The 24,790-nt window shown below is 44.0% G+C and overlaps 1 protein-coding gene across 3 annotated transcripts in view; it reads right to left on the reverse strand.

Moving 5' to 3' along the window:
* Positions 1-7,011: 7,011 nt before the first annotated feature.
* Positions 7,012-24,790, reverse strand: part of LOC105466793 (MAGE family member D1) — a 105,936-nt gene continuing 88,157 nt past the window's right edge. For 2 of the 3 annotated variants that reach the window (XM_011715881.2, XM_071088519.1), the window contains exons 2-13: positions 15,013-15,093; positions 13,605-14,312; positions 12,293-12,961; positions 12,099-12,162; positions 11,795-11,874; positions 11,537-11,628; positions 11,230-11,309; positions 11,096-11,138; positions 10,780-10,842; positions 9,064-9,178; positions 7,427-7,812; positions 7,012-7,220 (exon numbers count right to left, since the gene is read on the reverse strand). In XM_011715881.2, the coding sequence (XP_011714183.1) occupies positions 7,435-7,812; positions 9,064-9,178; positions 10,780-10,842; positions 11,096-11,138; positions 11,230-11,309; positions 11,537-11,628; positions 11,795-11,874; positions 12,099-12,162; positions 12,293-12,961; positions 13,605-14,312; positions 15,013-15,057 (2,337 nt within the window). In that variant the 5' untranslated portion in view covers positions 15,058-15,093 and the 3' untranslated portion in view covers positions 7,012-7,220; positions 7,427-7,434. Of the gene's footprint in view, positions 7,221-7,426; positions 7,813-9,063; positions 9,179-10,779; positions 10,843-11,095; positions 11,139-11,229; positions 11,310-11,536; positions 11,629-11,794; positions 11,875-12,098; positions 12,163-12,292; positions 12,962-13,604; positions 14,313-15,012; positions 15,094-15,611; positions 15,780-24,790 lie in introns of those variants that run through there. The other variant, XM_011715880.3, reaches the window with a different exon arrangement.

Below are 24,790 nucleotides of genomic sequence, written 5' to 3' on the forward strand. Positions count from 1 at the left end.
GAAAAACACAAGTAACCCAATTATAAAATGGATAAAAGACAGACATTTCCCCAAAGATTATATGCAAATGGCCAGCAAGCATATTGAAAGATGCTAAACATTGCTGATCATCAGACAAATGTAAATCAAAACCACAACTAGATATCACCTCATACCGATTAGGATGGCTGCTATCAAAAGAGAGAAAATAAGTGTCACTGGGAATGCGAAGAAATTGGAACCCTTGTGCACTGCTAGCGGGACTGTAAATGGTGCAACTACTATGGAAAATAGTATGGTTGTTCCTCAAAAACTTAAAAATAGAACTACCATGTGTTTCAGTATTTCCACTTCTGGGTATACATCCAAAAGAATTGAAATCAGGGTCTCAAAGACATGTTTGCACACCCATGTTCATAGCAATACTACTGACAATAGCTAACAGGTGGGAGAATTCAAAATATCTATTGACAGATGAATGGATAAACAAAATGTTTTATTATTCAGATTTGAAAAATAATGGACTTTTATTAGCCACATGCTGCAACATGAGTGAACCTTGAAAACATTATGCTAAGTAAAATAAACAAGTTACAGAAAGACAAATACTGTATAATTCTGTTTATGAGATATATCATGTAATTCTGTTTATATGAGGTATATCGCTTGAGCTTGGGAGGTTGAGGCTGTGATCATGCCACTATACTCTGCTTGGATGACAGAGCAAAACACTATCTCAAAAACAAAACAAAACATCATGCTGTACTCTGTATATATGTACAATTTTTGTCAACTGTACCTCAATAAACCTGAAAAAGAAAGAATGACGGAAATAGAAAGTTATTTTTGCACAATAAACACGGTATTAATTAAACGAGGGAAGAATAATTAATGGATACTAAAACCAGTCGATGAAAAAAAAATGACATTATGTATGTGTCTAATGCTCCAGGAGAAAGTGTAACCTGCCCAAGCTTGTCTTTAAGGCTTTTCTTCAATCCGGCCTCAGCCTACACTTGTTATTTTGGTCCCCTCTGGGCCTGCTAGTCCAGTCTGTCTACATCATTCACCTGCCACTCTCCACACCAAATCAAACTTATTAAAATCAGCTCCCACATGTGAGCCTTTTTGCATCTTACTGCTCTATCAGAGACAGGGAAGGTTGATGCCAGGCTCCAGATTCAGAGGCCATCCCAGTCCTTCCCTATCATCCTACTGCACCAGTCTCGCCTCCACCAAGATATCCAACCAACCATTCAGGGTACCTACCCCAGGACTCTGCTGGGCACACATTAATTTGAAGATATTTGGGCTTTTAGGTGTCTTATCCTGGAAGTGCAGATATCACTTCTGTACACTGGCCAGAAATAGTCATACAACCCCAACACAACAAGAAAGTTGGCTGGGAAATGTAGGGGAGTGCATGAAAATTCAGTTTTCGCCAAATAGTGTATTTTCTCACCTACTTTCATAGATGAGTAAACTAAGACTCAGAGAGGCGAAGATACTTGCTCAAAGTCACATCACTGGAGAAACGTAGGATTAGAATCTAGGATTCTCTGATGGTGAAATCCAAGTTCTTTCTACAATACCCTGCTGCCTTTGCCCTTCTAGAGCTCACAGTGTCCAGCCCCTTTGTAATCCATACATATTCCATTACTTAAGATTTTGTTTGCAAGCAATGATGTGCTAGTAAATGGTTAATAACTGGTTCTCTGATTTTAAAAATTCCAAGTTGGTAGTCTGCCATTTTTCACAAAGTTAATAATCCCACCGTGGCCAATTTCACTGAAGGCAAAGGTGGGATGAGCTATATACAATACACTGTCTCAAGCTGGTACAAACTGGCTTCACCACATGATTGGTCACAATCAATAAGAATTTTTTCTTGCCAATGTAAATAAAATGGATTTTGTTAGACAGATATTAGAGGCTCACAGAACTGGAGGGAGACTGGAGAAAGCAACTTGAGAAATGGATAGGAGCATGAAACACAGACAGGAATGGTCTGATAAGGATGCTACTCTGGGGATAAAAATCACATAAGCCTTTTTTTTTTTTTTTTTCACTCTTGTGTCAATCACTTAAGTTTCAAAGTCCAAGGAGAGGGCATGTGATTGACTAAGAATAGGTTGCATTCCTGTCCCTTGGCAATATTGGAACCAGAGAGAAATAATCTGATTTACTCCTTGTCAATAGGGGGAGGAAAACATCTAGACGTGTCATTCCACAAAGACTACATATTGGTTTTCTATTAATGCATAGCAAACAACCACAGACTGAGTTGCTAAAAAACACCCATTTATTATCTCCAAGTTATTATAGGACAGAAGATGTGGCATGCCTTGGCTAGGTTCTCTGTTCAGGCAAAATGGAAATCAAGATGTCAGCAGGGCTGCCTTTCTTTCTGATGCCTTACATTCTCATTCAGATTATTGGCAGAACTCTTGTACTTGCAGCTATAGTTCTGAGATCCTCATTTCTTTACTGGGTATCAGCTGGAGGCCTCATCAAGCTCATAGAGGCCACCCATATTCTTTGTACGAATGTAGCATCTCCATCTTCAAATCTAGGAATGGAGAATGTCCATCCCTCTCAAACTTCAAATCTCTCTTCCCAAGATGAGTGCAGTACCCTCGAAAGTCTTACTTGAGTAGGTCAGGCCCACATGATTTTAAGGTCAACCGATTTTGGATGTTAATTACATGCACAAAATCCTTTCACAACAGCATCTAGATTAGTGTTTTACTGAATAACTGCCAAAAAGTCTATGTACACCAGAGGGTGGGGATCTTGTGGGCCATCCTAAAATCCTATTTACTACAATTGGAAACTGTATTATCCTAAAAGGAAAATGGGTGCAATCAGGATACCAACAAGACACATATTCGCCACAGTTCATTTGGCTAACATATACATATTTTTTTTATGTCATCCCACACTGAAATTTCACAACAGCGAGTGAAGCATTCTGTAGGATCACAGGTGGTGATAAGACAGAAATATTATGTGTAGGGAAGGCAAATCCATACCTAGAATATTCACTTATTGCTGACAAATCATTAAGTCAACAAACCCCTCCATGATGTAATGGGCCCAATGTAATAAATTTACTGCCAGGTACTGGGCTGGTCCTGTTTGGATTGGTACACATCAGAAACTCAGGATAGTGTTGGAAAGTTGCGCACTCAGCAGTAGGGGTAGTCATATCAGCCTTTGTGAGAGCCTTTTGTTGAGGCCATACATAGCCTCTGTTCACGCCACCATATCACTTTGTATAGGTGCCCATCTAACAAGTGCAGGAATAGCTGAGAAAAGAGTCTTCCTGACCTCCAATGAGTAGGTAATACTGCTCACCTGATTACTAAGAGCTTATTGGTGAGAATTCACATTTAACACTAAGTCTCATGCTTTGGATCAATCCCAAGAAGTCCACATACCACTTCCCTAGACCTCTTTTTCGGATATTTTCCCACATGTCCTTATTCAAAATCCCTGCTAAACTAGGATGAACCATTATCCCTGGATTTGGATCTGCGTGCAACAACTTATGAGACTTTTGGTTTTCTTTCTTTGGAAAGGAGTGAATGCACTTTTGTCTGTATGAAGAATAACTGCATCATGTTACACAGTGACCTTTTCCCAAAGAGTGCAAAGTCAAGAAGTGTGTGTAGTACCATGGAATACTATGCAGCCATAAAAAAGGATGAGTTCATGTCCTTCACAGGGACATGGATGAAGCTGGAAACCATCATTCTCAGCTAACTATCACAGGGACAGAAAACCAAACGTTGCATGTTCTCACTCACAGGTAGGAGTTAAACAACGAGAACACATGGACACAGGGCAGGGAACATCACACATTGGGGCCTGTCGGGGATTGGGGAGCTGGGGGAGTGAGAGCATTAGGAGAAATACCTAATGTAAATGACGAGTTGATGGGTGCAGCAAACCAACATGGCACATGTGTACCTATGTAAGAAACCTGCACATTGTGCACATGTACCCTAGAACTTAAAGTGTAATTTTAAAAAATTCCTATAGAAATTAATTAAAAATAATAATAATAATTAAAAGGAAGTGAGTATTTGGTGATAAAAAAAGAAGTGTGTGTAGTACATGCTAGTCAGATGAACTTCAGTGAATATTTGTAAAAATAAAAATGCTTTTTAAATTTAAACTTTCATTCTGATATAAGTGAAGACTTACAAAAAAAGTTGCAAAACTAGTTTTAAAAATTCCTGTTTACACTTAACCTAGACTCTTCAATGTTAACATTTTATCACATTTGGGGGGCACACAAGGGGAAAAAACGTGGTAGACAAGGAACAGCAAATAAATTTATCTTGCATGCCACTTTCAGTCAATAGGATGTTGTTCTCTAGACAGTGTGTTTCGAGGGAATCTGAGGCTTCAGCCTCACACAGGGGAAAGACTATAGAGATTGATAGCAATATCTGTGAACATAAGAAAGAAAAAGTAAAAAAATCAATGATATATATCAAATAATAAGGAATATACATACCAAAGAGTGCTGCCCCATACTTTCCTCACCTCCTTACAGTGAGTTTCCTAAGACTCCTAGCTCATGCACATAAATACAACCCCATGAACCCTATATCCCCCAGAGACCCTAACTGCCCAATGTCTTTTGTCTCTCCATCCTTCTCTCTCTCTGTGTATGTGAACACACACACACACTTTCATAAATATTTGGAGACTAAATTACAAAGACACTCTCTTACAGAAAAAAATAATAAAATCAAAATAAGGCCACTAACATTAATATAATATTGCTGTCTAATCTAAATCTAAATACTTTGTTCTGATTTTTCCAATTGTGCAAATTACACAAGAATTTCATGAGCAGGGAAGGGACAGAATCAAACCTATTCTGGGGTGTACACAGAGCAGAATGGCCTACTGAAGCCTGGAGTAAGGTGCAGTCCATAGGGATAAAGCTAAGGGAGCTTCCACAGGCATTAGGCATCCTCTGTCAGTCCCAGACCCCAAAGATGCAGCCCCAAACCCCAAAGATGCACCCTCCTCCTTCTTCAGGTTCCCTAAAACTCCCACGTGACCTTCCACACTCCTGGTGTTGCCACAACCACACTGTCCTCCAGATAAACTTTGCTTGGCACTGATCGCCCAAGGCAGTGGCCCCAGGACTCTTCCACCTCTTCACCACCTAACACGGCTTGGAGGATCCACAGAGCTACATCAATATTACATAGATGAGACTGCTGTCCTGCGGACCTCAAGAGCTGTGGGCAGCCATAGAGCTCATCTCTCATCTCCATCCCCATTTACAAATGAGCAACTGAAGCTCACAGAACTAAGACTGTTAGGGGCAGAGGTGATAGGATGCCCTGTTGGCTGCCTCTTAGGCCTGGTGTCTTCCCCACACATCACACTGCTGTCTAAATTCCCCAGGCAAGTCATGATCTGTACATAGTATGAAGCTAGGGGTGTGGGTGGTGATTGGGTGGAGGTGATACCTCATGGAAGACCTGTGCCTACCTTGGGGGCTTATGGACAGATGGATTGTTCTTTTCCAAGGCTGCAAGGTGGAGTCCATCCACCTGAATGTGGAGGCTGTAAACACACACCAGGAGAAGGCTGAGGTAGGTGGGGGATTCTGTTGCCCAAGCTGGCTGTGGACACAGCACATGGTGGAAGCACCTTCACAGAAAGGCTGCACCAACCCCACCGAGTCTGGCTGTTTTGCATCAAAAGGTGGAAAAACCACCACCCAGAAATGCAGGAACTACAGCCCAGATCTCATCATGGAGATGCAGGGCTGGCGCAATCCCTGCCAAAAAGGCCTCAGGCTAAGATTTCCCCCAGGCCTATCTGAGGGTCAGGATCCAGGCCTGGCTGAAAGAGGGGAGCCTGGCAATGAGGACAAGAGGCAGGGGAGGCACTGGGGCCCTGCACTGCTGTCTCCTTCCTATTTATCCTGGGCTCTCTCCTCAGAATGTGGACATCACTCAGGAACTTAAGGAAGCAGTGGACACCAACCCTTCCCAGGAGGCCAAATTGCCTTTGCTCCTTTTTCTGCCCCAGGAGCTCCTGTCTCTGCCCTTGTTCACATGTCCGGATACCACCAAGCACCTAAGGAAGTTATGGCCTAGGCCTAATTTTGTCCTCAGTGGGAGAGCCTAGCTTCCAGCATGGAACTCAGCAGCTCAAGCCAAGTTCCTGCTCACAGTCACAGTCAAAGGCTGAACATGGAGCTTTGTCTTACTTTGTAATTCTTGTTCTTGAGGTAACAAAGGCTTCTCTTTCTCCCTGCAGGAGAGAAGAGGGCATTGTGAAGCCTCCTTCACTGTCCATATGATCCTGTCTTGATGAGGCAGCCCCGGTCCTGTGCAAGCGGGAAGATTGTGAGAGTCTCCTAGAGGGACAGGCTCCAGGGCAGCATTTCCAGAGATGGGGAGGAATGCCCGTGAGCCCATCCCTTTATGAGCAATGTGACTAGGGGTATATCTTCCTTCTCACAGAGGAGACTCTGGCATCTAACTCATAGTGTTCTCTGCTCCTACTCCTGCTGCCCTCCTGGAGTTATTTCACTTTCCACATGGGTTGTATAACCAACACCCTAGAATCACAGGCCATGGACCCCTTATCTCCAGAATAGTCACCTTCTGTCCCTTTCAACTACCTACTCTCTGGACTTTATCATCACCTGGAGTTCCACCTCCGCTGTGTTCTTAAGTACAGCTGTCTGAGCACCTATACCCTCTCTCACTATGCAATTCTCGCAATGTCACTCCAGGACACCTAGCAGCATATCTGTCACATGAGAATCACTTAAGTGATATTTATTGAATAAACTATACAAGTTCTTGGGTCTCGTGTTCATTGATACTGCCTTTGTATCCCAATCCAGTAGCTGGATCTTCCCATATTTCCACCTGCTGAAAGCTGATCTACCCCCTTCAAACTAGAGCCGAGGTCCTGTCTCTCCCACATAAACATGTTGCTTGCTCCCCAAATATAGGGAAAAAAAGAAGCAGAGAGCACATCTAATTCACTTTGCAATTTCAATGTTTATTTCTGATACCAAAACTTGACAGCACACAAGGGGAAAAAAAGCAGTAGACAAGGAACAGCAAATAAATTTATCTTGCATGCCACTTTCAGTCAACAGGATGTGGCTCTCTAGATAGCTGTGTTTAGAAGGAATCTGAGGCTTCAGCCTCACACAGGGGAAAGACTATTGCGATTGATAGCAATATCTGTGAACATAAGAAAAAAAAGTTAAAAAATCAATGATATATATCAAATAATAAGGAATATACACACCAAAGAGTGCTGCCCCATACTTTCCTCACCTCCCTACAATGAGTTTCCTAAGACTCCTAGCTCATGCACATAAATACAATCCCATGGACCCTATATCCCCCAGAGACCCTAACTGCCCAATCCAAAGTGATGTACCTACCCAACATCTCACTCAACCCAGAAGAAACCAATGGCACCAAAGTTGGCAGCAAAGTTGGCACCGGCTGTACCACCAGGACCAATAATGGGACCAGCAAAGGTCTGAGGAAATCTGGAGCGGGCGTTCTGGTGGTATCTGGCCCAGAAGGTAAATGGAATTCTGGACCAGGGATCTCCAAAATCTCCTTCCTCATCCCAGGTCAGCAGCTCAAACTCAATATCATCCCAGCTCCAGGGCCCAGACACAGCCTCATCTCCAATTCCCATGCGGGTTCTTGCTTCAGCCCGGGCTTCGGCCTCAGCTGCAGCAGCATCCAGAGCATCCAAGGCCTCATCTGCAGCCTCCATGAACTGTGCAGTCCAGTCACGAGGGTCTCTTTTCTGAACCTGAGATGAGGAATAGAAAACAAAACAAAATCTATTTACAATAGCCAAGATACGGAATCAACCTACGTGTCCATCAATGGATGAATGGATAAGGAAAATGTGATACACACACACACAGTGGAATACTATTCAGCCTTTAAAAAGAGGGAAATTCTGCCATTTGCAACAACATGGATGATGCTGGATGACATTATGCTAAGTGAAGTAAGTCAGACACAGAAAGACAAATACTGCATGACTTCACTTATACATGGAATCTAAAAAGGTCTAACTCATAGAAACAGAGAGTAGAATGATAGTTTCCAGGGCCTGGGGTCAGGAGGGATGGGGAAATATTGGTTAAAAGGTACAAAATTTCAGTTAGATAGGAAGAGTATGTTCTGGAGATTGACCATATAGCATGATGACTATAGTTAATAATAATATGTTGTTTATTTAAAATTGCTAAAAGAGTACATTTTAAATGTTCTCATCACAAAAAAAAAAATGTCAAGTATATGAAGCTACGGAGAGTTAACTAGCTTGATGTAATCATTCCGCAATGTACATGACATGTATTATCAAAACATCATACTGTGCCCCATAAATATATATACTTTTTATTAGTCAATTAAAAATAAATGAATGTGCTGGGTACAGTGGTTCACGCCTGTAATCCCAACACTTCGGGAGGCTGAGGCAGGCAGATCACTTGAGGTCAGGAGATCGAGACCAGCCTGGCTAACATGGCGAAACCCTGTCTCTAATAGAAAAATAAAAATTTAGCCAGGCATGGTGGTGGCACGTGCCTGTAATCCCAGATACTTGGGAGGCTGAGGCACAAGAATCGCTTGAACCCGGGAGGCAGAGGTTTCAGTGAGCCAAAATCGCGCCACTGCACTCTAGCCTGGGCAACACAGCAAAACTCCATCTCAGGAGAAAATAAATAAATAAAACAAAACAAAATACTTAAAAATTACATTGTACACCATAAATATATACAATTTTTGTCAATTATACTTTAGTAAAGTTGGGAAAAAATAAAAATACTTTAAAAGCCTAAAAAAAAAAAAAAACTCATAATTGTATTAGCTAATATATTAACATATGTTAGCACCTAATGCATGTTAAGTTTACCTAACAACAACAACAAATACCACCAGCAATGCAGCACCTACCACGTGCCATACCTAGGATCTCATTCCTACCCTGGACCTTTCCCAGCCAGCGATACTTCATCCCTTGACCTATCAATGCTGGTTGGCACATTACCTCTGCAATGAATCTCAGCACTTTCATCTTGCTAGTCTCATGGTAGGAACGGAGGCCCCAGAGGAACTCATACTCTGGGGGGTTGCTGTTGGGCACTCGTCTGTAGTCCAGGTATCTGAAAGAGCAAAACAGTCTTTGTGTCTACCTACCCGGGCAGAATGGTAGTCCAGTAATGAAAAATAATCCTACATTTTTTAACATCAGATTTCAAATAGCAACTCCCCCTCGGGCTCATTCCTGAACACCATCAGGGTATTTACCCCTTAATCATCAAGCCTTGAATTCCTGCACCAGAACACTAAGCACTCACTTAGAGCTGCAGGCGACGCTTGTATAGGGTCACAGAAAGGACAACATTTCATTTCACTCCTTCTGCCTCAGCTCTAGCTCCAGATTTTTGTAATCTTGTCAGTGAGCCACAGAGGTCCATTGAAATGATTACAATGTAGTGCAAAAGTGTCAGCCTGGCCCAGCCTTGGGAATGTCTACTGTGGGGATGGTGGATGGGCTTCACTTGCAAGACAACTACTTAGAAAAGTAGAAAAATTAGAAGAATTCTGGCTGGACATGGTGGCTCACACCTGTAATCCCAGCACTTTGGGAGGCAGAGGTGGGTGAATTGCTTGAGGTCAGGAGTTTGAGACCAGCCTGGCCAACATGGTGAAGTCCCATCTCTACTAAAAATACAAAAACAGCCGGGCATGGTGGCAGGCACCTGAAGTCCCAGTTACTCAGGAGGCTGAGGCACAAGAATTGCTTGAACCTAGGAGGTGGAAGTTCAAGCGAGCCAAGATTGCGCCACTGCACTCCAGCATGGGCAATAGAGTGAGACTCAGTCTCGAAAAAAGCAAACAAAAGAATTCGCCGGGTACGGTGGCCCACGCCTTAATCCCAGCATTTTTGGAGGCCGAGGCAGGAGCATCACCTGAGGTCGGGAGTTCGAGACCGGTCTAACATGCAGAAACTCCATCTCTACTAAGAAGACAAAATTAGCTGGGCGTGGTGGTGCATGCCTGTAATCCCAGCTACTCGGGAGGCTGAAGCCGGAGAATTGCTTGAACCCAGGAGGCAGAGGCTGCAGTGAGCCAAGATCATGCCATTGAACTCCAGCCTGGGCAACAAGAGTGAAACTCCATCTCGAAGAAAAGAAAAGAAGAGAAGAGAAAAGAGAAGAGAAGAGAAGAGAAAAGAAAAGAAAAGGAAAGAAAAGAAAAGAAAAGAAAGAATCTAACCACGAGGAGTATATGCAATAAATACTCCTGAGGACACACGTTTCTGTACGCACAGAAACACATATGCACAGGTACAGTGTAAGAAATGAGCTTGAGAAGGGCTTTCTTTTATTTTTTTTTTGGAGACAGGGTCTCGCTCTGTTGCCCAGGTTGGAGTGCAGTTGGCATGATCACAACTCACTGCAGCCTCAACTTCCTGGGCTCAGATGATTCTCCCCTACCTCAGCCTCCCAAGTAGCTGGGACTACAGGTGCATGTCACCACGCCTGGCTAATTTTTGTATTTTTTGTAGAGATGGGGTTTCGTCATGTTTCCCAGGCTGGTCTTGAATTCCTGGGCTCAAGGGATCTGCCCACCTGAGCCTCCCAAAGTGCTGGGATTACAGGCGTGAGCCATTGTACCTGTCCAGGAAGGGCTTTCTAAAGCTGACCAGCACACAGGCAGAATCATAGGGAGCAGGAAAAGCCCCTTAGGCATCACTTACTTTTGCTTTACAAACTCGTAGGTGAGAAGTTTCCTTAGATCTCCAAGGAGGGGATGTCTCACCCTGAAGGTAAAAAAAGGAAATCCACAATCAGAGGCTATTACTATGCCCAAAGAGCTTTCCAGAACAGAGGTCAGAGATGAGAAAAGAGGCAGAGAGTTCAGAACTGTTCCCCCATCCACCCAGGTTACATCTTTGGGCTCTGAACATCCCCAAACCAAACCCTCCAGACCCCCAGGTTAATGCAATCCTGGGACCATCCACTGTTGCCAAAGGATGGTACAAACGGGTAAGAGATGAGAGAGCCCAATCATACCCAGGACGCAGTCCCATCTTGCGTAGTGCCTCCCAGAGGACAGCTGCAATGGGAGGCAAGGGGAGACAAGGGACGGAAAATAAGCATGGAAATCAGGCTGTGGCCAACCCCCAGCTGCAGGTCCAGTCACTCACCCTCACTGGCACGGTTGCCATTCATGAAGATGACACCCAGAATCACCAAGAGGAGACCGAGCTTGGGTGTGTCTTTGGTCCTAAGGGAATATAGAAAGAATGTATTTTCAGCAGCCATTTGCATGAGAGACCCCAACCAGCTTACCCATCTAGCCTCCCCAGTATTCCTCAGCTAGGGGAGAATTATACCCCAGCTCTGCCCATGACCTGCTATGTGACCCTGAACCCTGGACCCTGATCTATGTGAAACTCCTGGAAAAAAAGCACCACTGAGAAAGGCCATGCTCCACCTTCTTTCCCATCTTACGTTCCCAGTATGCCAGCCAGGGACTCGGGGGTACTGATGAGAATATACAGGTGTTCTTCTTTGTCAATTTCTTTCAGCTGAATCCCAAATTTCTACAGGGACAAGAAAACAGACCATGAAATTACAACATCTAGCATAAGCTACCCATAGGCAGACACTCACCTCCCTGAGACTTGCCCTAAACTCCCAATAGGAACCCCATGAATCTTTGAAATCAACTTTCCCCATTATTCCTGTCCCCCAGGGCTGCCTTCTCACCTTCTCTAGGACAAAGCATGCACGTTCAATGATTTCTGGATAAACATCAGTGTATTCACGGATGATATCTCTCAGCATTTCTGTAGGAGAGAGGAGGGAGCCATCTGAGCCGAGTGGAGGCCACAGAGCAGCAGTCCCTTTGCCAGCCCTGCTGTGGGTAGCACAGTCAAGGTCCTCAAGGGTGAAAAGAGCCAACCATGGAAAGGAGGGGACAGAAGGGGAAGGGTCATACAAGCAGAAGAACACCAACAGAGCATGGAGTGAAGGGAAGGGTAGAGCTTGGGGAGGGGACACGGATGCCTACCTGAGCGCTTGATGGGCACCTTTGTGTAGTCCTTAAGCATCAAATACTTGACCAACTTATTTGCCTGGGAGGGAAAAAGGAAATCATTAAACTTATAAGATATTTACAAAAAATCTTGGTTGAATTATAGATGAGAGGGTGACAAAGAAAAGAGCAAGAGAGGGGAAAAGTGACTGGGGAGTTACAGCTCTTACTCTTTCCTGAAGAAGGGCCACATCTCGGGGCTGTGCAGCACCCGGGTTCTGTGAGGCACGCGAATTGGGGGAAGGGCGCAGGTTAGGCGAGGGGCGCAGGTTCTGCCAATCAGGTGGAATTGGCCAATCAGCGGGGATCCAGTCAGGTGGTAGTGGCCAGTCAGTGGGAAGTGGCCAATCGGGTGGCAGTGGCCAGTCGGGTGGTAGCGGCCAGTCAGGAGGACCTTGCCAGTCTGGAGGACCCTGCCAGCCTGGTGGGGTCTGCCATCCAGGTGGGGTCTGCCATCCAGGTGGATTCTGCCAGGCCAGTGGATTCGGCCAGACAACAGGGCCAGGCCAGACAATGGGGTTTGGCCAGATCACTGGGTTCTGCCAGATTACTGGGTTTGGCCAGATCACTGGGTTCTGCCAAGCAACTGGGTTCTGCCAGGCTGGTGGGGTCTGCCTAGCTGGAGGGCTCTGACGTGCTGGTGGGGTCTGCCTGGCTGTCTGGTTTTGCCAGCCTGAGGGGTTCTGCCAAGCCAACGGCGTCTGCCAGAGCACGTTGGGGGGTGCGCCAGGTGGGTTCTGAGTGGTCACTGGAACTGGTGCAGACCTCCAGGTCCCTGCAGCCAGTGGGGCCCGCCTCTGATCCCCACTGCTGTTCTCTTCAACATTCAAGTTATTAATCTGTATCATCAGAGAGAAGAAAAGTTCAGAATCACCAGTGGGTTCTGTGTCCTTACCTTATCTATTCCAGGAATGCCCTCTAAACCCTCACCTGTAGTGACAGCCTGACCCACTAGCCATTGGTCACCCTGAGTCCTGGGTTTGTCTTTCACTGTCTTCCAGGCAGGAGTTTCATCTCCGAACCAGGTCAGGAACAAACCAAAGATGGGGACTGAGGCTTCTCCTCTTCCTATGTCCACCACTGGCTCTGTCTGTACCACCCTGAACAAATCACTCAAGTCACTTCACTTCTCTGCCACTTAATTTCCTTCTCTGTAAAATTGGGACTATGATCCCTACCTGGTAGGAGGTGCCTTTAAGATTTTATGAGACAACCCGTGTGAATGTGCCTAGCTCAAGGCTTAACACACGGTAGTTACTAACACAATGTAAACTGAATTACTTACAGGTTGTATATATTATTTGTGCCCATGTATTATCTCCCCATCAGTTTGTGAACACCCGGAGGACAGGAATAAACATTCTCTTCAAATGGCCTATAGCCTAGCTGAATACAGTTACATACATTGTTTTGAACAAACGAACACCCTCAGAGAAGAAAGGAGAGAGCCCCAAAGCAAAGTGAAGCTAGCAGGGATCTCACCTTGCGGGTCCTCTTGCCCCGAATTATTGTCCGGGACTCCAGATTCTGAGCCTGGGAACCATCTGCTGATGTCTGTGCAGCTGCACCGTCAGATTCAGAGATACCTGGGTCGGTCTCTATGTCAGCCTGGGAAGTGGCCATTTTGGCCTGATTTACATTCTGGGTCTGGGTATCAGCTGTTGGGGACTTAGTGGTATCATTCCAAGCCTTGAAGGGGGTCTTAGGCCTGCTGTTGGCCAGGTCATTGGCATTGAGAGACTGAGAGAAATTGTAGGTGGCATTTGGGCCCACTTTAGTAGTGGCATTCTGGGCCTTAAAGGCCATCTCAGACTTGTTAGCAGCTAACTCACCAGTGGTTGCTGCCTGGGAAAAATCATAGGCAGCATTTGGACCCTTTGGGGTGGCATTTTGGGACTTAAGGGCTGCCTTGGGCTGCGTGTTGGGCACGTCCTTGGCATTATGAGCCTGAGAGAAATCATAGACACCATTTGGGCCTTTTGTGGTGGCATTCTGGACTTTAAAGGCTGACTTAGGCCTAGCGGCAGCTGCTGAAACCTGAATGTCAGCCATCTCATTGGCAGTTGGGGGCTGTGAACTCTGGGGACTAGCAGCTGCAGTGGCCTGGTTAGTAGGTGGAGCCTCTGAGATCTGGATGGCCTCCATCAAGGTCTGCATAAGCAAGGCGCTGTCTTCTACAGAGGCCTCAGCCTGCAAACACAGGAGGGGAAAAATTAAATCTCTGGGCCTCTGAGGCAGGAGGTGGGGTGGGAATAGGGAGCCCGGGTGGCAGCGCAACAGGGGAGCTGCAGGCGGGTGGTGGGTGCAAAAACAGGGGGGCTCAGGCAGAGATCTATGGGACCCGCAAGGGGCGATAGGGGGCGGGGCGGGTACTAAACATGTGGCAGGGATGGAGTAGGGCAGGGGCAAAATGAGGGGTGGGGAGGTGTGCAGAGAGTGGGCAGGAACAGGAGCCAGGGACGCTCTGAGAGGCGTGCAGTAGCAGCTCAGGACGGGAGGCGGATCGCGGAGTTGAGAATAAGGGGGGTCGCACAGAGTGGGGAATGCAGAGAGAGGGAGGGTGGAGGCAGGAGGCTGGGGGAGGGGGTGACAGACTGCTCTACAAGCGTCAGGACTCTGGAAAAAAAAAATGGTTCCTTACCCACCCCGCATTCTCTGGGCAGATTGCCCTGACTACTAACAGGGTCTCCCCTCTCTCTGAGCAGGGACTGATGGCTGAAAAGAGACGCCCCTCCCCCCCTTCGATAAACGATGAGAATTCGAAAGGCCCACGGAGTCTAGTCACTAAAGAGGGCCAAACCGGATCCCGGCGTTTGGGAAACCAAAGAGGCCCGCGGGGAGGGGTGACTGTCGGCTGGGGAAATGCTGGGGTGGGGAGTGGAGATCTCACCTGGAAGCCGAGGAGGCCCGCACCACAGTCCATTTTCTGAGCCATGGCTCCTGTCCCTCTGGCAAGAGCGGAGCCTGGGCGCTGTGGGAGAGGGGCAGGGCGTTATACTACAGAGGGCAAATACGAAGGACCGAATTGGGAGGGGGATGACTGTGGTCTGATTGTGCGGGCGGATAAGGTGAATGTGAGGAGGAACGGATCGGAGCAGGAAAAGTGAATGGGCGTCCAGATGCAGGTTCTGAACCCCGAGAAGCTACTGACAGGGAGATGCTTCAAATCGGGGTTTGGGAAGCAGATGAGTTCTGAATTCGCGGGGGAGGGGTGCGGTTGGGTTGGGATTCGCATTTGGGAAGTTGCATGGAGGTTTTGAGTCAGGAGGAATCATCTAACAGTACAGATCGAGGTCAAGGAATCTGAGGATTTCGAACGATGGGAGGGATCGGACAGGGGTTTTGAATCAGGAAGGATCGGGAGGGGCACGTGAATTGGGGCTTGGGGGGTGGAAAGGGATTCAGAATCCAGGGTGAAGGGATCGGGATAAAACAAAAATGGGGGCCCGCACCAGGGGGCAGATGCCCTGTCTGGGGGCTAATTCTCACCTTGCCTCAGGCCCCAACCCCAACCCCCTCGCTGCCTCCCTTCTTCACGACTCAGAGGATCGGGATTGCTGGGCTCGGCTCTCAGCAGCCGCACTCTCTCCTTGTCCAGGAGAAAATGCCAGCGCGGCAGCTTGGGCGACCCCGCCTCTTCGCCTAATATACCACCCACCGCCTCAGGACGTTACGCGCATGCGCAAACACTGAAAAGCCAAAGTCAGTCCCGCCTGCTTTCCCAACAAAAGCTTCGTCCTGGAGACCATGATGCGCATGTGCGCTTGAAGGCGGTCCCGCCCCCTTTGCCAACACACCACCCCACCACCAACCAGGTCGACACTATACAACAGCACCTCCCCTTCCTCTACGCCCCCTCCCCCAACAGATGCGCTGTGCCTCTTGGTCACACCCCTTGCCCCACACACCGGCCCCCTACCTTTTCCGCAATGCGTCTCTATTCCGTCCCTCCCCTACTCAAGGCCCCTCCTGTCAGGTCGGCTTGCATCTCCACCCCCTTGCCCAGCACGCTTAGGTCTCTGTGTGGGGTCTCTAATTGCAACAAGTGTTAGACCTCCGCTGAGGAAACGGAATGGCCTGAGAGGATACACTATTGGAGCTAACAAAGTAGTAGTAGTAAGTCTGTGGCTGCCACGTGACTCCATGATTTCTCCCCCACTCCCTGCCCGCCCCCACAAGCTCCCAGACGCAGAAAGAACGTTAGTTTCTTCCCTGTTCTTTATGCAGCTCCGGTGATGGACTCATTTGTGTGTGTTGGGGGAGGAAAGGAGGGAAGGGCACAGCTTGTACATCACAGCAGGATTTGTGCTGGGGCTTGTCTTCCCGTCACAGCAGCCCTGGGAGGTGAATGTCAGCACCCTCATTTTACAGATCAGGAAGATGAGACACATATACATTGCATAAACTAGACAAGGCCACAGAGCCAGAAAACAAAATGCAAAATTTGGGTCTGGGTCTTCCTGACTCCAAAACCCACGTTCTGCTCATGCTGCCCTGGGGACTAAGGGTACCCCTCCCTCCTCCATTTGAGCAACAGACCACGGCACCCCATTTGTCCTAAACAAGCAAAGTTTGTGTTCTAGGAGGCCCAAGCTCATGCTCTGCATTCAGGAGGACACAAGCAGAGGCCCCCACCCTCCCCCCTGCCCTATGTGGGTCCATCCAGGTGTGGAAATTGCTCCTTGGGGTCCACTCTGTGCTCAGAACGTCAGGCCTCTTCCTTATCAGGGATACAATCACACTGTCCCTGAGGCCTTCTGGTGCCCACTGGAGCAGCCAGGACAATCAGACCTGTGTGTCTGAGCCATGGCAAGCCCTGGTTCCTTTCAGGGCTGGGGTCTGGGGCAGCTGTGGTCTTACGGAGAGAAACTGGGCTGGGCTTCAGAATTCCAGGGATGGAGTGCCCAGCCTGTCTGTCTCCAGCTGTGTGAGCCCGCTCAGGTCACTCAATTCTCTGAGCCCGGTTTCTCAATGTGCAAAGTGGAATGCACAGCAAGTGGGTCCTACCCAAGAACACACACGCTGCTATGCTTCCAGGATAACTGGAGAAACTCAAAAAGGCAGAAAATTAAATACAGATGTGAGGTGACTGAAATTAAACTGGTACATTTCCAAAATTCAAGACAGATCTTTGTGCAGTTCACATTTGTTCTGGCATCAACTCATGCCAGAAGCCTGCACATGAAAGGAAGCTAATGCTAGGAAGGACTGCAGCATTTGGTCCCCAAGGGCCAACATCAGTTCTGCCTGGCTGGATGACTTTCCTAATCTGTTGCATAGCAACCTCCTCTGTCAGCTGCCTGTTTTTCCTCAGCACTTCCTCTGTAAAGTGTCTGCAGTGAGACGTGATCAGACTCAGGAAAGGAGGTCGGAAACACAATTTTCTATGCTGTTTCCATATCTGTATCTTCAGTTATGACTTGCCCTGTGAATTCTAGATCCATAGTAACTACCTACCTCACTTCTCCAAATGGATATCTCTCAGTATTCTCTAAATTAACAGGTCCCAAATCAATTCCTTCATACACCTCCTCCTTCCCACCAACACAGTGTTTCTCCTCTAGTTATGCTTTTCTCTCCCATTTAGAGTGTAAACCTCTTAGGGAGATAGATTTTTGTTTTATTCATTGTTGTTTCCCCAGCACCTAGAACCATGCCTGGCACATTTTTATATCCTCAATAAATATTTGTTAAATGAATGAATCACTCTCCATCCCATTGCTAAAGCAAGAAACCTGAGAGGCAATTTTTCCTGTGATCAATTCACTTATTTTTCCTCATTATACAAATAATGCATATTAATCACTATACATTCAAACACTGCCTAAATATTTTAGAAATTAAATAAACATCACTCTAAATCTCATCACCTTGGACAATTGCTTAGATTTGGTGCTACCTTTTCATACTTTACACACATATATATTGTTACATAAATGATGTGTTATATATGCCAGACCTTAAACTTCATTCTTTTCCTTACTGCTTCCCACTTTCTTTCAATTCTACCTTCTCCTGTCAAACACTTGTTTTTAACACCATTTGATATCCCTCCATACTCAAAAATGTTTTATTTTTACAAATTTAAGATTACATGAACTTTTATGTGTCTGAATTATCTTATTTGACAACAGTCTACCTCTGATTTGTTCTTTTAAATGACTGCATAATATTTCATGGTAAGAATGTACCACAATGTATTCAACCATTCCCCCATGGATGGAATCCATTTTAGTTTCACGATTTTTGTGGGGAGCATGGCACATACAACAACATTGCAATAAAAATACTTGTACATATATTCTTATACTTTAATAATGAATGTTTGTCTTTATTTCCGTGACACCAGAAGCCCAGGAGTAAGACAGACATATGCTACAAGACTTTATCATTTTTTTTTTGCCAATCTTATGTGTATTTATTGGTATCTCCTTATGGTTTTAATTTATATTTCTGATAAGCAATGTGGTAGAACATATTTTTATACATAAATGAACATATTAGATTTATTTTATAATATGCTTATGTCTTTTACCTGTTTTTCATCTGGGTTTCATCTGGGTTGTCTGTCTTACTGACTTTTAGGAGTTCTTTATATAGCTTTATAGATCCTTACTGAAAACCCTTGGGGCCAGACGTATTTCAATTTTTAACGTTTTAGTAAGGTCATATATATTCTTGCGTAACAGTTCCAACTGTAAAAGCCACAAAGGCCAGATATTCACTTCTTCACATGCCGTTGGCAGCTAAGAGAATGTGATCTAGGATTTACCAGTGTAGCAAGCTCCTGAAGGCCATCCTCAGATTCAATGATTTGCTAGAAGGACTCGGATAACTCAGAAAAAGTGTTATGGCTATTGTTTATTACAGTGAAAGGATACAGATTCAAATCAGCAAAAGTAAAAAGTGCATAGGGAAAAATTCAGGAGAGACCAGGCACAACTTTCCAGTTGTACTCTCCCAATGGAGTTGTATGACCAGTGCTTAATTCCCCCAACAATGATGCGTTTAATATGTATGACATACTGTCAACCAAGGAAGTTTACCCAAGCCTTGGTGCCCAGAGTTGTTTTTGGGGTTCAGTCAGATAGGCCGGGAGCACCTGTGTGGCTGACCTTATTCAGTCTGTAGCCCATGCAGAGGTTAAACTAGTATCTCTCAGCCCAAGGCTCACACCACAAATCACACTGTTAGCATAAACTATCCAGTGTGGGCCAAGGTCACAGTAAACAAAGACACTCTGATCAGGCAAGATACTCCAAGGGCTTACAGATTATCTCCCAAGAGCTGGTCAAGAGCCAAAGCATTCTTTGCAAAAGACCTTTTTTTTGGAAAGCACAGGGTTTAAACATTGCAGACCTGCTGAGTCAACCCTTTCACTGCACAGTTATGACTTAGACCTAACACTTTGTCTCAAAGGAGTGATTCAAATATGCAGTGATGGAATTCATCGCCATAGCTGTGGTGGTGGGAGCAGCAGCCACAAGAAAATCCAGTTTCTAGGGGCAGCATTAGCAGCGGGGCTAACATCCAGGGTCCATGTTCAGTAGCAGCAGCAATGGTATCCAACCAGCTAATACATATGGCATGATTTTTTTTTTTTTTTTTTTTAAGACAGAGTCTCAATCTTTCACTCAGGCTGGAGTGCAATGGCGTGATCTTGGCTCACTGCAACCTCCGCCTCCCAGGTTCAAGTGATTCTCCTGCTAGAGCCTCCCGAGTAGCTGGGATTACAGGCACCTGGATAATTTTTCTATTTTTAGTAGAGATGGGGTTTCACCATGTTGGCCAGGCTGGTGTCGAACTCCTGACCTCAGGTGATCCACCCACCTCGGCCTCCCAAAGTGTTAGGATTATAGGTGTGAGCCACCACACCCGGCCCTATGGCATGATTTTTGAAATATAACTGGTGCCCTACTGCTTTTCGGTAATATTTTATTAATTCTGTTTTTAAAAAACTTTTAAAACTTTTTATTTTGAAATAATTACAGATACACGGGGAATTGCGAGGATAGTACAGTGAGGTTCTATGTACTCTTTATCTGCTTCCCCAATGGTTACATCTATGTAACTGCAGTACAAAATCAAAACCAAGACACTGACATTGGTACAATGTGTATATAGTTCTCTATCACCTTATCACATGTGGAAGTCTCTACAAACACCACAGCAATCAAGACACAGAACTATTTCATCACCACAAACATTTCCCTCATACTACCCCATTATAGTCACAACCAACCCTCCTCCACAACCCCCATCCCTAACCATCTCTATAATTTTATCATTTCAAGAAGTCATGAAAATGTAATCATACGATGTGTCACATTTTGAGATTGGCTTTTTTCACACTCAGCCTAATGCCTGTGAGATCCATCCCAGTTGTCTTGTGTATCAGAGTTTCTCATTTTACTGTTGAGTACTATTACATGGTATAGAGGTGCTACAACAGTTGGTTTAACCATTCACCCACTGAAAGACATCTGGGTCATTTCCAGTTTGGGGCTACTGTGAATGAAGCTGCTATACACATTTGTGTACAAGTATCTGTGTAGTTCCCATTTCTCTGGGATAAGTACCCAAGAGTGCAATTGTTGGGTCATATAGTAAGTGCATGTTAGTTTTACAAGAAATTACCAAACTTTCCTAGAGTGATCATACCATTTGACATTCCCACCAGCAATGTGTGAAGGATACAGTTTCTCCAAATCCTTGCCAGCATCTGCTGGTGACAGTATATTTTGGCCACAGGTGTTTAGTAATATCTTACTGTGGTTTTAATTTGCATTTCCCTAATGGCTAATGATGTTGAACATCTTTACATGTGCTTATTTGCCATCCATATATCCTCTTTGATTAAATGCCTCTTCATGCCTTTTACCTATTTTTTAATTTAAAAAAGCCTGTGGGTACATAGTAGGTATATATATTCATGGGGTACATGAGATGTTTTGACACAGGAATGCAACGTAAAATAAGCACATCATTGAGAATCCATCCCCTCAAGCATTTATCCTTTGAGTTACAAACAACCCAATTACACTATAAGTTACTTTAAAATGTGCAATTAACTATAGTTATCCTATTGTGCTATCAAGTAGTAGGTCTTATCCATTCTAAGTACTTTTGTACCCACTAACCATCCCCACCTCCTTTCCAGCCCCCCATTACCCTTAATTGCATTGTTTTCTTTCTTTTCTCTTTTACTGTTGAATATTGAGAGTTCGTATATTTTATGTACGAGTCTTTTGTCATATATATGGTTTGCAAGTACTTTCTCCCAGTTTGCAGAGACTTTTGCAGGGGAAATTTTGAAGAAATTCAATTTATTGGGTTTTTTTTTTCCTTTTATGGATTGTGGGTTTTATGCCATTTCTAAGAACTCTTCAACAAGCCCTAGTATACCTCACGATTTTCTCCTACAATATCTTCTAAAAGTTTTATGGTTTTAATTTTTACGTTGATGTCTGTCATCCATTTGAGTTTAACTTTTAATTAGGTGTGAGGTTTAGGCTGAAGTTCATTTGGCAGCAGGGAGGGGGTGGGGGGAGCGGGTGTCAGAGCTATGGATATCCAGTCAGGCCAGTGCAGGGTAATTAAAGGGTGATCCTCCTTCCTTTGAATTGTTTTTGCACCTTTGTCGAAAATCAGCTGGCATATTTGTGAGGCAATTTCTGAGTTCTCTGTTCTAGTCTATTGTTCTGTGTCTGTTCATCTACCAAATCCCACAGTCTTGATTACAATAGTCAGTAGTCTTAAAATTGAATAGAATGATTTCTCCCACTTTATCTTTCTTTCTCAAAATTATTTTATGTATTATTCTGGTTCTTTTGTCTTTCCATATATTTTGGAATAATCTTATTTATATCTAGAAAACATCCTGCGGGGATTTTGATAGGAACTGCACTTAAACTGTGTATCAATTTAGGGAAAATTAATCTTTTCTTACATTGATTCTTACAATCCATGAATGTGACGATATGTGCTTCTCCATTTATTTTGCTCTTCTTTAATTTCTTCACTAACATGTTCTAGTTTTTAGTATAGAAATATTGTATATGTTTTGTTAATTTACACGTATTTCACCTTGTGGGTTTTTTTTGTTTGTTTGTTTGTTTGTTTTTGAGTCATTGTATTCTTTTCTTTTTCTCTTCTTCTTTGTTTTTCTGGCAGGGCCTTGTTCTGTTGCCGAGGCTGAAGTGCAATGGTGCAATCATGGCTCACTGCAGCCTTCAACTTTTGGGCTCAAGCAATCCTCCCACTTCAGCCTCCCAAGTAGCTGGGACCATAGGTGCGTGACACCATGCCCAGTTAATTATTTGAATTTTTGTAGAGATGTGGTCTCCTTATGTTGCCTAGGCTGGTTTCGAACTCCTGAGCTGAAGTGATTGCTCCCGCCTCAGCCTCCCAAAGTGCTGGGATTACAAGTGTGAGCCACTGTGCCCAGCCCAGTATTCTATTTTTAATTTCCACATGCTCATTGCTAGGATATAGAAATAAAATTGATATTGGTAAGTTGATCTTGTACCCTGTGACCTGCTAAACTCACTTATTAGTTCTAGGACATTTTATTTTTTTGTAGATTTTTGGGAATTTCTACATACACTATGGTGACATCTGGAAATAGTGAGTTTTATTTCTTCCTTTCTGATCTGTATTGCTTTTCTTTCTTTACTGAGCTGGTTAGAATTTCCATTATTATTTTGCTTTTTGTTGTGTTTTGTTTTTTAAGAAGCATGCTTAGATTTACCTTTAATTTTTAATTTTTATGAATACATATTTGTTGTATATATTCATGGGTTACATGTGATATTTTGATACATGTATATGATATATAATGATCTCATCAGGGTATGATCTTGTATAATCTCATCAGGGTAACTGAGATATCCATCACCTCAAACGTTTATCATTTCTTTGTATTGGGAACATTCCAAATCTACTCCCCTAGTTATTTTGAAATGTACGATAAATGATTGTTAACTATAGTTGCTGTATTGTGCTACTGACTACTAGGTGTTATTCCTACTATCTAACTGTATTTTTGTACCCCTTAAAAAACCCCTCTTTAGGCTCCCCACCTCTCACACTTTTCAGTCTCTGGTAATCATCACTCTACTCTCTACTTCCATGAAATCAAATTTTCTTTAGCTCCCACATATAAGTGAGAATACGTATATTTGTCTTTCTGTGTCTAGCTTATTTCACCTAATATAATGTCCTCCAGTTCCATCCATGTTGCTGCAAATGACAGAATCTCCTTATTTTTATGGCTGAATAATATTTCATTGTGCATACATACCATATTTTCTTTATCCATTCATCCACTGATGGACACTTAGGTTGATTCCACATCTTGGCATTGTGAATAGTGCTACAATAAACACGAGAATCCAGCTATCTCTTTGATATACTGATTTTTCTTTCTTTTGGACCTATCTCTCACCATATACAAAAATCAAATCAGAATGGGTTAAAGACTTAAATATAAGACCTGTAACTATTAAAGTACTGGAAGAAAACATTAGGGAAGTGCCCCAGGATTGGTTTAGGCAAATATTTTTTTAGTAAGACTTCAAAAGCACCCCAAACAAAGAAAAAATGATCAAATGGGATCACATCAAGCTAAAAAGCTTCTGCACAGCAGAGGAAACAATCAACAAAGTGAAAAGAAAACCTACAGGATGGGAGAAAATAATTTGCAAACTATTCAACTGACAAGGGATTTAATAACCAGAATATATAAGGAACTCCAATAACCCAATAGAAAAACACAAACAAACATACACACACACCTCCCAAAAATCCAATTTAAAAATGGGCAAATGACCTGAATAGATAATTCTCAAAAGGCATACAAATGAACAAGGGAATATATTTTCAAAATGCTCTCCATCACTAGTCATTAGAGAAATACAAATCAAAACCACAAAGAGATATAATCTCACTCCAGTTAATAATGGCTATTACCAAAAAGACAAAAATAATGGATGTTGGCAAGGATGTGGAGAAAGAGGTACACTCATACATTTTTTATGGGAATGTAAATTAATACAGCCACTTTAGAAACAGTATAGAGAGGTTCCTCAAAAAACTAAAAACAGAACTGTCATATGATCCAGCAACCCAATACTATTTTGATAGCACTGGTGAGTGCAGATATACTTACCTGGTTCCTGATGGCAAGGAGAAATCATTCAGTCTCTCACCATTAAGTCTGATGCTAGGTGAAAGTTTAGCGCATATCCTAAAAAATCAACCTTGAGGAAGTTACTCTCTATTAGTGAATTGCTAACAATTTTTAGGAAAAATGAATTGTTGGATTTTCTAAAATGCTTTTTTCTTTGTCAATCAGTATGATATGACTTTTATTCTTTAGCCTGTTGATACAGTGGATTACATTGCTGGATTTATGAACGCTGAACCTACATGGAATAAATTCCCCTTGGTCATGGTGTATAACATTTTCTACAACACTGGATTTGATTTACTAACGTTCTGTTGAAGACTTTTACGTCTATGTTCATGAGACATATTAATGTGTAAGTTTCTTTCGTGTACTTTGGTTTCGGGATGAGGGTAAGACTGACTTCACAGAATTAATGGAAGTTGTTTCCTCTTATTTTCTGGATGAGATTGTGTAGAAATGTTCATCCTTCTTTGAACAA

The sequence above is a fragment of the Macaca nemestrina genome, chromosome X (genome assembly GCF_043159975.1).
Source record: "Macaca nemestrina isolate mMacNem1 chromosome X, mMacNem.hap1, whole genome shotgun sequence".
NCBI classification, from domain to species: domain Eukaryota; kingdom Metazoa; phylum Chordata; class Mammalia; order Primates; family Cercopithecidae; genus Macaca; species Macaca nemestrina.